At 45.6% G+C, this 13,676-nt stretch overlaps 1 protein-coding gene across 2 annotated transcripts in view; it reads right to left on the bottom strand.

Annotated features, from left to right (window-relative positions):
- CDH22 (cadherin 22) overlaps positions 1–13,676 on the bottom strand; it is a 554,465-nt gene that overhangs the window by 151,575 nt on the left and 389,214 nt on the right. For both annotated transcript variants that reach the window (XM_075349744.1, XM_075349745.1), the window contains exons 3-4: positions 10,032–10,326; positions 9,835–9,954 (exon numbers count right to left, since the gene is read on the bottom strand). In XM_075349744.1, coding sequence (XP_075205859.1) covers positions 9,835–9,954; positions 10,032–10,326 — 415 coding nt within the window. The remainder of the gene's footprint in view (positions 1–9,834; positions 9,955–10,031; positions 10,327–13,676) is intronic.

The raw sequence follows: 13,676 nt of genomic DNA, 5'->3' as shown, positions 1-13,676 counted from the left end.
GGAATTGCTGCATCCATTAGATGCGACAGTCCCGGGACTTTACCCGGCTCATCCCGAATTGCTCTGGTGCGGTGGCAATCGGGGTAATAAGGAGTTAATGGCAGCCCATAGCTGCCACTAAGTCCTAGGTTAACCCTAGAACGCATACCTGGGACCTCGCAGGCCTGCTAGGTCTCTTGTTTTCTATGGTAGATTTCTATGGTTGCGCGTTCTAGGGTTAATCATGGCAGGCGTCTATGAGACACCCCCAATGATTAACCTGTAAGTGAAAGTAAATTAACACATACACGCGAAAAAATCCTTTATTTGGAATAAAAGACGAAAAAAAAAACACCCTCTTTCACCACTTTATTAAAATCCCCAAATACCCCTCCAGGTTCAGTGTAGTCCTCATGAGGTCCCGCGACACATCCAGCTCTGCTACATGAAGCTGACAGGAGCGGCCGTGGAACACCGCCACTCTCTGTCAGCTCCACGCAGCAACTGAAGTGAGTCGCGTGATCAGCGATGCCGTCACTTAGGTGACTCGCTGCCACAGCTCTAGGTGGAGGACTCCAGCTGGCCGCGGGTCACCTGAGTGACGGCACCGCTGATTGCCAGGATTACTTCAATCACTCAGGGGATTTGCGGTCACTGGTGAGTCCTTCACCTGTGATGGCAAATCAGGCCGCGGCACACAGAGCCGAGCGATTACAATGAAGTCGGGTGAAGTTCATTCGAGTTCATTCTGATCGCGCGGCTCTGTCTCGTGATCTATGCTCTATGCTCTGCTTGCTGTTAATAAATAGAAACATTCCCCATCATCTCCGCTTGCTGTCAATAAATAGAAACATACCCCATCATCTCTGCTTGCTGTCATTGAATGAAAACATTCCCCAACACCTCTGCTTGCTGTGTCAGTGAATGGAAACATAGCCCACCATCTCTGCTTACTGTCATTGAATGGAAACATTCCCCAACACGTCTGCTAAACGTTGGCTTTATCTTGGCTGGTATCAAAATTTGGGGGGACCCCATGCCGTTTTTTTTAAATTATTAATTTATTTTACTGCACTACATAGACCCGCCCACCGGCAGCTGTGATTGGTTGCAGTGAGACAGCTGTCACTAAGCGTGGGGGCACGTCTGAATGCAACCAATCATAGACACCGGTGGGTGGGGAAAACAGGGAATACGAGATGGAATAATGAGCGGCCGGCATTTTCAAAAGAGGAGAAGCCGCTGGAGCAGTGTGACAGATGTGCAGCGCTGTGCCGGTGATCAGTCAGTGATCGGTGAGTATGAGAGAGGGGGGGGAGAGGGAGAGACAGACAGACAGAGAGAGAGAGAGCAAAAGACCTGCCTTCTGTTTGTCAAAAAATCAATTTATGGAGCTGCTAGCAGCTACTGGACACTGTGTTCAGCCCTTACATTTATTAGTTGGATTTAAGAACGCTCTCCCGCACACAATACAGTCTATCTACACTGCCAGCTCCATATCACTGCGTGTTCACAAAATGGCCGCTGGCTTATATAGCCCTTATGATGCTGTGCAGCCAAGCCAATCACAGTAACACCACAACAAAGATGGCTGTGGCGTTACTGTGAGGACAAGCAACATCAGAAGTGTTCATTGGCTGGAAAACAGGCGCCAGGAAGACAAAAATGAAAATGAAAGTATCGGAGCGAATACCATATTAGCTGTCGGATAGCAAATACCTCAAATACCTCATTATCCGTCGGATACCGAATAGTGGTGAATACATTCACTCATCCTTAATTATAAAGAATGATAAGAATTGCTCAGGGCAAAGTCTGATATAATGCCCAGATTGGAAAAGTATGCCATTACATAAAATGTCTAGGTGCCCAGATTGGAAAAGTTAGTCATTATATAAAATGTCTAGGTATTATAAAGAATGACAAGAACTGCTAAGGGTAAATTCTGATATCGTGCCCAGATGGAAAAGTCTTTAGTAACAAACAGTCAAAAAACTAATGAAAGAAGAAATCCTAAATGAACAACAGGATATTTTTACTGTGAAAAACACAAAGGAACAGAAGTGTTATTCCTGACTATTAGTCTTTAGTAACAAACAGTATAAAACATGAAAGAAGAAATGCAAAATGAACAACAGGATATCTTTGCTGGGAAAAAAAAAGGAATCAGAAGTGTCATTCCTGACTATTTGTTGCAGCACGGAAGGCTAGAATGGCATTTTAATGCCAAAGGCAATGGAGCCAGTTTCACAGATCTGCTGCTGCCTGCCGGTCCACCTACTTTTGGATGAACCACCCATGTAGTATTCTACACTCTGCCTGTTTGTCATTTAGGTATTCTATAGAATGACTAGGAAATGTATGAACATCTGATGTATTTTATACTTTGACGACCCATTTCCGGCATTGTATACATTGCCTAGGTATTCTATAGAATGCCTGTTTTTACACACTGCCGGTGACTTTTACAGCTGAGTGCACCGACACTGACTGAAGAGAAAGACTGAGTGCACATGCTCAGTCACCTAATAACAGGTACGGTGCATACAAAGAACCAAAAGACATGCAATATTACTAACTTTTACAGTCACTACCTTTTTAATAAAACATAAATATTTTTGTAACCTATTCCTTTAATAGGGAAAAATTGAAAAAATATCAAAACTGCCATTTTTTTTTCATAAATATCAATCTGATGGTGGCACAACCCCTTTAAAGTTTCCATTTGGAAGTCCTAAAACTTCTAAAATTGACACACAGAGAACCTATGGAGGGGTTATGTGTATGCAATCAACTGTAACTTTTTGTAGTCATTAATTCACACTGGTTGCTAATGTATTTTTTATCGACATGACCCGCTCTATATTTTAAATGCCACAATCACAGAATATAAAATGTGCAATCATCTATACATAGTGGAAAGAGCCATTTTATTCCATAACTTAAAGCTGTCTCCAGGACATGGTCACTTAAAGGTGTAATAAATGAGCTTAACAAAAGGTCAGCTCAGCATCTTGGATAATAAAATATTATCCTGTACTGGCCACTGCTATCTTTACAATGTAAGGACCTGAATGTTGGTGAGTAGAGTACGTTGACAGTTCTTGTCAAAGGTTCTACAGCCTAGTTTCATGTAGGGAGAACACTGTATACAGCACAGGTAATTATTCAATGGCTTTAGCAATGCGTGCAATAGCCAATCTGCTTATCAGGCCTCAGGGAACAATTTGATGTTCACCCAGATCAATGTACAAGGATTTGGACTTCTCTGCAAAAGCCTCTGGGTTACGTCCATTAAGTACCTCCTGGCTGGTGAAGCGAGTTGGCAGAGAGGTTGTTTACAAGTTGAGTCCTAAGAAGTGAAACGTGATCAAAGACAAAGTTAGCAGACAAGCCAAGGGTTAAGGTAGTCTAGAGTAAAGTACAATTCTCCCACCCCCCAAAAAATGCTTATTTTTCATCCCATTTGTGAATTTAAATTGCCTATGCAATTGAACAGATCTGAAAAAAAAAAAAAAAGGCACCAGCGATCGAATGCCATCTGTATGTCATACATGTTGCCGTCTGTATTTTACTACTTAATGGCAAGGAATAGCTTGGAATGATTTTTTGTTGTATAGAAGACAAAAGCAGATACCACACTAATGGTAAAAGACAATAATCAGATCCAGCACACTGGTGAAAAATAGTGTTTTTTTTCTTGCATGTGTGACGTCCCTGGACTATTCAGGTTGTCACAGGGTACTGCACAAGCTTTATCTCCAGTGCAGGATTCAACCCCCATGGTTCTGGGTTCCCATCTTGCAGTACTGCCTCCACCAGCATCTACAAATCCTAGTTACACCTCGCACCACACCTGTCAGGCACACCAGTGGGCTGCTTAAGCTGGAATAGGGCTGCCCACCTAGGGGTCAGGCAGGGAGGTGGGAGGGGGCAAGTCAGTTCAGTGGTAGCCCTCGAACTGTGAGGAGCTCAGAAGAAGCTGGGAGTTGTAGCTCCCAGGGGAGAAGCAGACTAGGTCACAGGCGGTGGTCTGGACCTAGAGGAGTCGGACCCCCGGTTGCAGGGGATTGAGGCTAGGTGCCCGAGACCTGTCCGGGACCGAAGGCACGACGGGGTACACGGACGCTAGGTCGGGGAAATGCTTCAAGCAACCCGACAATTAACCTGCGGAGGACAGGGTCTCTATGGACTGTTCCCACGAAGCTCAGAGATTGGGGGTCACTAGCGCAACGAGAGGGATAGGGCTTTCCAAGCAAAGCAGCCCATTGAAATCCCAAGCGTGAGCTCCTGAGAGCAAGCTCTTCTACTTAGCCACAGTGGGGAGCGGGGCCCGGTAAGCTCCAGGCTTACGGGCCACTTGGACACTAAAAATTACTGTGCCCGGAGGCAGGTCAGGGACCACCAGGCAGTGCTGCAGGTGACGGGACCCGGACGAGCTCCCCCAAGAGGGCAGCGGCACCCAGAGACTTGGTTTACCACGTTGTCAGTGTCTGCTTTCTTGCTGAGTGAGTACCTGATTAACTCCTGTAACCAGCGAACCTGGTGCTCCCCCTGCACCCCAAAGCACCATCCAGAGTCCCGGGGCCTTCCCCTACCCGTGGAGGGTAACGACATCTAGCTGCCCCACTCCATCACCTCAGGTACTCCCAACGGCAGCGGCGGTACTCCCTATTACCGTACACCACGGGTGGCATCATGAACTCTATATACATCTCCCCTGTAAATAGCCCCTTCTTCATTTTGGGTGTGTCCTTTAGCCCCCGGGTCCGGAGACCATCGAGCCACGAGCAGTGACATCTGGATCCGAGCGGTTCGACCGCTGCTGGGGTGGTACACATGCATAAACACAACCGTTGTATGAATGTGATTTAGAGCAGCACAGTCGTAGCTAACAAGCCTTGTCAGCTAACAGAAGCAGCAATCAGAAATCTAGCACCAGGAGCATGACAAATGCTTATAATTGACAAAGGACAGAATGTCAGGGGAAGTTTGAATGAGGCGTGGCTCTGTACCACTGACCACTGAACTCCATCCTGCAATTGGTCTGTTGCCCCACTGATTGGCTGATCATAAAGTCCTAATTAATATGAGTTATCCCCTTCCCTCTTGGCCAATTATCGCTTTTGTGCTATTTTTACCTCCACTGCTTCCAGAAGCCATAACTTTTTATTTTTCTCTCTACATAGCTGTATGAGTGCTTGTTCTATATGGGATGAGTTGTAGTTTTGAATGACGCCATTCATTCTACCATACAATGTACTGAAAAAATGAGAAAAAAATTGACAGCGTCGTTAAAATGGTTAAACAGCAGCAACTGGAGCATACACCGGTCACTGCTGTTATAGGCAGCTGCTGGCTATGTAAACCATGGGGAGTGTAATGATAAGTCTAAAACATGCTGTGATGTGGGAAAGAAAAGACAGAGCAAGTTGTGGTTTAGATTTACCACTACACTCCCCATGCCACTGCAATGACCATCTTGGAAGAAAGAGGAAAGGAATGCCGACCTGAGCACAGGATTTCGGAGTAGAGATGAATATACCTGATTGGCATAGATCAGAAAATTTTTAAATTGTATGATCTTTGGCCGGATCGGATCGGGATCAGACATCCGAACATTTACCACAAAAGTCAGTGATCTTGCCAAGGATCGGTAAATGTTCAGATGGAAAAAAACATCTTTTCCCTGCCAATCTCAACCATGTCAAGTATTGACAAGGCTGTGATAGGCCACTGTAAAAAAAACAAGAAAGTAAAAGGGTTAAGGCAGCACATACTTACCGAGTCTCCCCGTGGCTGCAGCGCTATTTCTGAGGCCAATAATTAACCCTCATACATATTCACTACTTTCCCCACCTGGCAGTCCCGCCATATTATGATAGCAGCACAGATAGTGCATGGCTATGGGCTGCAGCCCCCAGCCTTGCACTTATCTCAGTTGTGTATCAAAATGAGAGGAACCACATGCGTTTTTTTTTCATTATTTATTTAAATAAATACATAATTTAATAAAACTACATGCAGTTCCCCCAATTTTGATACCCAATGTCTATTGGGGCATTAGAGTGCTAGAGATGAGTACTAACACATGATAAGGAAGTGTCTATTGGGGCACTATAAGGTGCTACTTGTATATACAATATTGTGTGCTTAGTGATTAGAACTTGTTTTGCCAGAGAATTGGTTATTGTTGATACAGCATGTGGCACCATATGTGATATGTAGGTGTATACCGATTGGGGATATTTTACACCAAAAATATGCTGGACTGTATTTACTATCCATTGTGGGCAGTACTTTTTGTTGTATATAATGCTGGACACATGTATTGTATATGTATTGAGACTATTTTATGTCACTAAGCATTTTTTTGGGTCTAATCACCTTGTATTGATAGCTATGTAGGAGCTTGATTATTTCCAAATGCCCATTGTGTGGCTGGCCATTAAATTACTGCAGTAAGTGACTCTAGGCTGCACGCGAGGCCACGCCCCCTTTCTTAAAGCGGTATGCCCCATTTTCTGGAAGTGACCTCAGAGGTCACCTGTTACCTAATGGGTATTTAGGTTCACCTCCCCCGGCAGCAGGCACCCGAGCAACGCTTCCATTTGAGCTTTGCCAGTGTCCAGACCCCTTTGTGCTGTTATCTGTTATCTGTGCATTTGGTTCTAATCCCTTGGTTCTAATGGTTCTAATCCCTGGTTCTAATCCCTTGTCTCACTGTAGTGCCATCCGTACCATTCCGGCTGTGGACGTCACCGCTCATACCTACAGTGAACATCACCGTGCCCTACCTGCCGTGGACATTATCTGTGCCGTACCTACTGTGGACGCCAACTGCTGTGAACATCTCCGGTGCCATTCCCGTGTTCTGCCGGCTGCGGACGTCACAACCTTGCTACACCTGGCCTTACAGAGACTCCTATTACCGGTTCTTGGCTGCCGTGCATTTAGGCCTTCTGGGGAGGCACCGCACAGTCCCTGTATAGGGGTTTGCTGCTGGTCACCTTCTCAGGGGAGTCCGGTGCACGGTCCAGTGGGTCCACCTCCGGACGCTTGCCGCTCCTCGGTGAGCGTAACAGTTAGGACCTGATCCAGCTACCATTTGTCGTACCTGAGGGAATACCAATTACCTTTAGGAGCTATACATGTTCATATTTATGAGTGGAAAGTTTATTATCCCTCTTAGAGATTGTTTTATACTTGTATTGTCCTAAGCAGTATCTGCTTCACTTTGTTGCGGTTTTTGCACAACTTGTGTTTTTTTTGCACATGTTCTTAAGGACATGCAGTACCGTATGTAAATATACACCTTTTTCTGTAATATTTCCCTTTTCTCTACTTAAGAGGGATTTATAGGACCCCTTGGGTGAGCCGACTGTCATTAAAGGGAACCTGTCAGGTCCCATATGTGTTCTGACCTAGAAGCAGGGTGTTGTGTGGCCTAGAAACCCTTCCTACCCATCCCTGTGTTGTAATAGTGTGTAATATGAATGTATAAAAATACATTTTATTACTTACATGTTCCCTATGTAAATAAGCAGAGGGCTAGTCCCCAGGGCGTCGCATCGCCCATGGGCGTTTGCATGCTTTTCGTGCATGGATTTACATGAGCGACGATACCGTCAGCTCTTTGAGCTCCCGTGCATGTGTACCGGCCCGCGCTCGGCTGCAGCCGAGTCGCTCGGATCTGGGCTCGTTGGTGGGTGCCTCGAGCGCCTCCGGACCCAGGGTCACTTTGCTCTGAAAGGGTGCTGGCGCTACTTAGGGAGGTGGTAGGTAGGTGAAGGTAGACACCACCGCTGCAGTTGCGGGGCACCAGGGGGAGATGATAATGCAGCAAGATGTTAACCCCTCCGTGGGCAGGGATGATGGCCCCGGCACCCGTTGGGGAGAGCAGCTGGGTGGTGCAGGGCTGTGCACGGCCGGATGACACTGTTGTACTCACTGTTATTGACACACACAAGTCTCTGGTTAACAAAGTTGATGGTGGTCGGTGCCCGCAGCCGGCTGCGTCTGGTCCCCCACCCGATTCGGTGGTCTTGGCCTTTCTCCTGCACCGTGTAGTGTATGTGTAGACTGCCTGCGCGTCAGCGATGGGAGTCCGCTCCCCAGCTGTGTGTATGTCGGGAGAGCTCGTTTGCCCGCAGATGCTGGCCCTTGGGATCTTTCTGCCTGTGCGGTGGCTTTCTATCCCCCTCGGTGGGCTGTTGTCTTCAGTCGGGACTTGGGTAGGAAAGGACCTAAAGTCCAGATCGCAATCAGTCAATTAACTCAGTCCAGTGGATTCTGGACCTCATTTCAGGGTCTGAGTACCCCCCTGTGTGCTCCGGTTTTTGAGTCAGTTTCCCGGGTTGGTACCGGCGGGCCACTACCTTGTCCCGGTCCGCCATGGTTCCACCGAGCCATCTTCCCGGCTCCTAAAGGCTAGGCCCCCGTCTGCCTCCTAGCCAAGGCACCAGGGCTCCGACCCCAACACCTGTCAGACTCCTTCACTCCTCACTCACTACCACTCAACTCATCTGCTGACAACTGACTGTGTTTTATCCTGCCTCAGGCCCTCTGAACTCCTCGGTGGGCGTGGCCAACCACATGGCTCTGCCCCCTGGTGTGTCGATCAAGCTCTGAGGGAGGTGACTAGGTTTTATGGTTTGGCTGGTGTTACCTTATTGGGGGACAGGTGTTGTGCGGGGTCTATCTGTGGCTACCTGGCTAGTCCAGGGCGTCACACATGCGCGCTTACCATTCCCGCAGCCTTGTTATCGGATGCTTGCTTGCCGGCTTCAGACGCGCTCTGTGCATGGTCAGAACCGCAGGAGTCTTCTGACCATGCGCAGTGGGTGTCTGAAGGCGAGAAGCAAGCACCCAGATAAGAAGGTTGCGGGAATGGCAAGCGTGCATGCGCGGGATCTCAAGGAACTGACCGTGATGTCAATCATGTAAATCTATGGTATCACGCCCACAGGAGCGTGATACCACAGACCGCATGTAAACGTCCACGGGGCGATGCGATGCCCAGGGGACTAAAGCCTCTGATCAATTACATAGGGAACATGTAAGTAATAAAACATTTTTTTTTATTAAATTCTAATACAAATTACGGTATGTTATTGCACTAATTGAAGGGTGTTTTTTATTACTCCATTTGGCCTTTTTGTATACATATCGTTATGGGAGTATTTCACCCAGTTAACATATTTTTTGGATGTATATTGATTGAGGACCGGCTTAATTAAGTTATGTTCCTGGCCAAGAAACACAAGCTATGCTATACCTAGTCAATATTACTATAGTCACCACATTGTGTCTTGGAATATGCATGCATTTTATAGCAGCACTCTCCAATGTCTGTCAGATTTACTGTACACATGTAAAGCTACTACTTTTGTTGTCAAAAATGCTTATCTTAGCACCTGAAGTTTGTAATTAAGGGCTAAGTGATTGGCAGAATGTAGTATTGAGCTGTGATGTAGTCCTATACTGCTGATGTGGGCCTTTCCAATGTTTTTTTACAAGCGTCCATGACAGCTTCCTACTGTAGATTGATAGACGTCAATAGTTAGAGAACATGATGTGGTAATGAGGAAGCTGTTGTAAAAAGGCTTAAGTGCTTGACTAGCCGACGACTGCATGTATTGTTTATATTCAGCATTTACCACAATTTATGATCACAACATTTAATCAACATGTATATGGGGGGAAGGGGTATATTGAAGGTAACAGTATGATCTGTCTTATGGCTTTCACTAACAAGATATAGTGAAGCCCTCATTTTTATTAATTGAACTCATATGGCCACCATTTGCTTCATTTCCATGTCAATACCCTAGTCATGGTGACAAATGCCCTTACCTGTCTTGCTGTCCACAGTGAAATGCTTCTCCCCCTCCAAGACACTATATACTACTCTCGCACTGCTTCCATAAGCAGGGTCATCTGCATCAAATGCTGAAACCGCCATAACAGATGTTCCTTCAAGGAGGACAGAAACAGATGTCATAATCCCAGTCACTATTTGTGATCCAACTTGCCCAGGAAATGTCACTTACCAACAGGAGATAGCTCAGGGACACTTCCAATGTAGGGGGCCTGAAGGAACCGAGGTTCACTATCGTTAATGTCCTGCACTTTGATGATGAATTCAGACTCTGGTTCAAGTAGATCATCAGTGTCTTTATTTCTGGCCTGGGCACGGAGGGTGTAGAAGGTCTTATGCTCCCGATCCAAGCGCTCGGTGGCATGTATATCTCCTGTCTGTTCATTAATGATAAAGATGGAGCCAGCTCCCTCTCCCGAAATAGTATATTTAATGGAACCATCTTCATTGTCTGAGTCTGAGTGAATCTGTGAAGACAAATGGGATACAGATATGAATCAGAAGAACTGAGATGAAAACAAGTAGAAGACCGTTTATTATATGACATAGTGAAATATTGAATCTAATTCAGGGAAAAAAAACTCCAATGAACATACACTTAAGGAGAAGGAAATCATTCAGTTCCCTAGGAGACCGAATAATGTCACAATGACTGCGCCCTCTGACAGGGGCACTACCATGGCAATGCAAGAGCAAGGGAACAGGGACAACACCAAGAATGCATGGTCTGTGAGGATCACGGGATGCAGCCGGGTCTGTCAGCATGACTGTGTGGTGGTTCTTACACAGAAAGATAGGGTCTTCTTCAAGTACAACAAAATGCAATAGCTTTTACAGGCAGTTGGTCTCAACGCAGAAGTTAAAAAAATGTAGGATGTGAATAGTTAAAAGATAACTAAACCTTCATTTTTTTCTGGAGAAAAAATTGCATGTCAGTGGCATCCAAACCCTGCATTGTCCTTGTCTCTTTCTCTTTAGCGGCATTGACATTGGCATGTACTCATTTGGAGTGATAGCTGTGAGAAGGTCAGCACCTGTTCTCTGAGTATAGAGAGTGCGTCTATGGAGAGACCTGTCACTCAAGAGAATTGTGCGGGGAGAACCCGATAGGGACTGCCTTTCCCACTACTGCAGCTTTTAAAGTACCGTGTTTTTCGGTTTATAAGACGCACTGGATTATAAAATGCATCCAAAATTTAGAGGAAAAAAGGTTAAAAAAAAATGGGGTCCTTCTTAAAATACGGTTGTGTCTTACCGGGAGCAGGCGGTAGCAGTGGTGGAGCAGGGTCACAGGAGACAGAGGTGGTGGTTGAATAGGGCGATGCTGCGGGGGCTGTGCTGGAGCTGAGGGTGATGTGCTGGGGCTACATGCCGAGGGCGCTGTGCTGTGCTGGGGCTGCAGGTGCTATCCTGAAAATGTCGGCGGTGCGGACTTCAAATAATGGTGCCCGGAGTTGGCGTGTGCTCAGATGGAGCTCTCGGGTCACGATCTCATCTGTGCACGCACAGCCTCCGGCCCACTGATCCCCCAGCAGCAAACTTAAGGAAAATGGTGCCCGGATGTGGCGCATGCACAGATTACATCTTGAGCAGAGAGCTCTATCTGCGCACACGCCAACTCTGGGCATCATTATTTTGAAGTCAGCACTGCCGATTTTTTCAGGATGGCCCCAGCACAGCACTGCGCCCTTGGCCTGCAGCCCCAGCTCAGCGCAGCTCCAGCACATTGCTCGCAGCTCCAGCACAGTGCCCTCAGCCCCAGCTAGTAAAGCGTCTTCGGCCTGCAATCCCAGCACAGTGCAGCTCCAGCACAGTGCCTGCGGAATTGCTCCTGCGACCCTTCTCCACCATCACCGGTAAGAAACATTCGAATTATAAGACGCATGTAGGAAAAGTGCGTCTTACAATCTAAAAAATACGGTATATTTTTGTTGGAAACTGTAGCTTTTCAGAGTCATATCTAGCTGAAATCATACAGCCAATGTCCCTGGATTGGTCAGCATGTATTAGCTGTCAGGGTCTCTTTAACCTACAGGACTACATAAACATATCTTTTTTCTACTCTACTAAATATACAGTTGCAATCAACTCCCAGTAGAAATTAGGTTTATTAGCAAAATTTACAACTTTCTGCTGTATGCAATAAACCAATCATATAAGAACAACAGACAACATTGGGGAGAGGTAGCTGGAGATTCGCTTTATACCAAATCCTCTAGCATTCAGAATAAAAGTACCGTAGATAGAACTACCTATGACATGCACACCATACAATTTACTCACATAATCCCTTTTTCTCCCTTAGGTTCAGAGTTGTAAATTGTAGGTCACAGATACAATTACGTTTTTAAGCCATATTTGCTCAATAACAATATACTAGGCAGAGATGTCTCATAACGCTGTGCCCTCCTTGAATACTCCAGTTCCTATGCAGGCTTGTCACACATGTCCATATACCACTATGTGTGTAATTACACCTAAATAACCCCGTTATAGCTTTAGGTTCACACCCAGCGGTTGTGCCAGTTAGCCTAAGTTTACTTGGACGCCCTGATGCATCCAGTATTTTGATTTTTTCCTTAGCTAACCTAGAATTTGTCAATTAAAAAAAAAAATAGCTGCAAAAATGCTACAAAGAGGTTTTTTACGACCACACATGATGTTTCTATTCCTATTTGGCATCACAGCACACATATGGGACCTCTGCCAACGTTCCTACTATTTACTTGCTAAGAGGGAGCAAAAGTAACAAAGCAATTTATTAAAATCATAAAGTCAAACTTCTGTTTCACCACTGTGAGTTATGGCACATTCGTGATTTTACACTTTATTAGTAATTACTCCCAATGGCATTTACTTACTGGGACTGTGTATCAGAATTTTAACAAAATCAAAACTCTAAAAGTATGAAACTATATCAATGTTATGCAAGGATAACTTACTGGTGGCATTTCTTCTAAAATCTGTTAAGAAATAAATTATTTGTATGTTACATACTGTATGAATGTACTGTACGGCTTTAAAGGGAATCTGTCACCTGTAAAAACACTATTAACCTGCAGATATGGGCTTAATCAGGTTTCAGTCACAGGGGCAGCGCTGGCACGAGTTCAGTCACCGCTCTTTGGATCTAGAGCTATGCCCCCTGCACTGACTGACAGACGATCATCAATAGAACTAGCTGTCAGTCAGTGCAGGGGGTGTGGTTACAGCTGCCACTCTACATTCACACAGCGGTGACTAGACCTGCATTGCAGCCGCCCCCATGACTGAAACTTGAATGCTGCCAGGACGATTAAAGTTAACTTTCTCCACCTTAATCCCATATCTGCAGGTTAATAGAGTTTTTACAGATCATAGATCCCCTTTAAAGGGAATTTGTCAGCATATTTTTGCTATGTAATCTAATAGCTGCCTAATATAGATGAAGAGACCCTGATTCCAGAAATGTGTCACTGAGCTGCTTGTTCTTTTTAGTGAATTCAATCAGTATCATTTTCAACAGGAAGATTATTACTATAGGACTAGTTGTCTGGTGCCATGCAGTCCTTGTACTCTGTATAAGGAAAACTCCCAATCGTCCTGGATTCAGCAGGATTGTCCCAATTTGAGGGCTCAGTCCTGCTGTCACAGCAGTCAGGGTTTTTGTTCCAATTCCATCTCCCCTTTTCTCACAAGCTCTGTAGCTCCTCTTTGGGGATGTACACATATAAATTAAATATACAATTCCATTCTTTGGTCTTCCTCCCCAAGACTCAAACTTGTGAACTCCTTGTCCACAGGCAGGAGCTCTACCAATGAGCCACTGTCAAATATT

This window comes from Anomaloglossus baeobatrachus, chromosome 5 (assembly GCF_048569485.1).
Source record: "Anomaloglossus baeobatrachus isolate aAnoBae1 chromosome 5, aAnoBae1.hap1, whole genome shotgun sequence".
Lineage (NCBI taxonomy): Eukaryota > Metazoa > Chordata > Amphibia > Anura > Aromobatidae > Anomaloglossus > Anomaloglossus baeobatrachus.
Note: the sequence above shows the minus strand (reverse complement) of the source record. Positions and strands in the feature narration are given on the sequence as shown.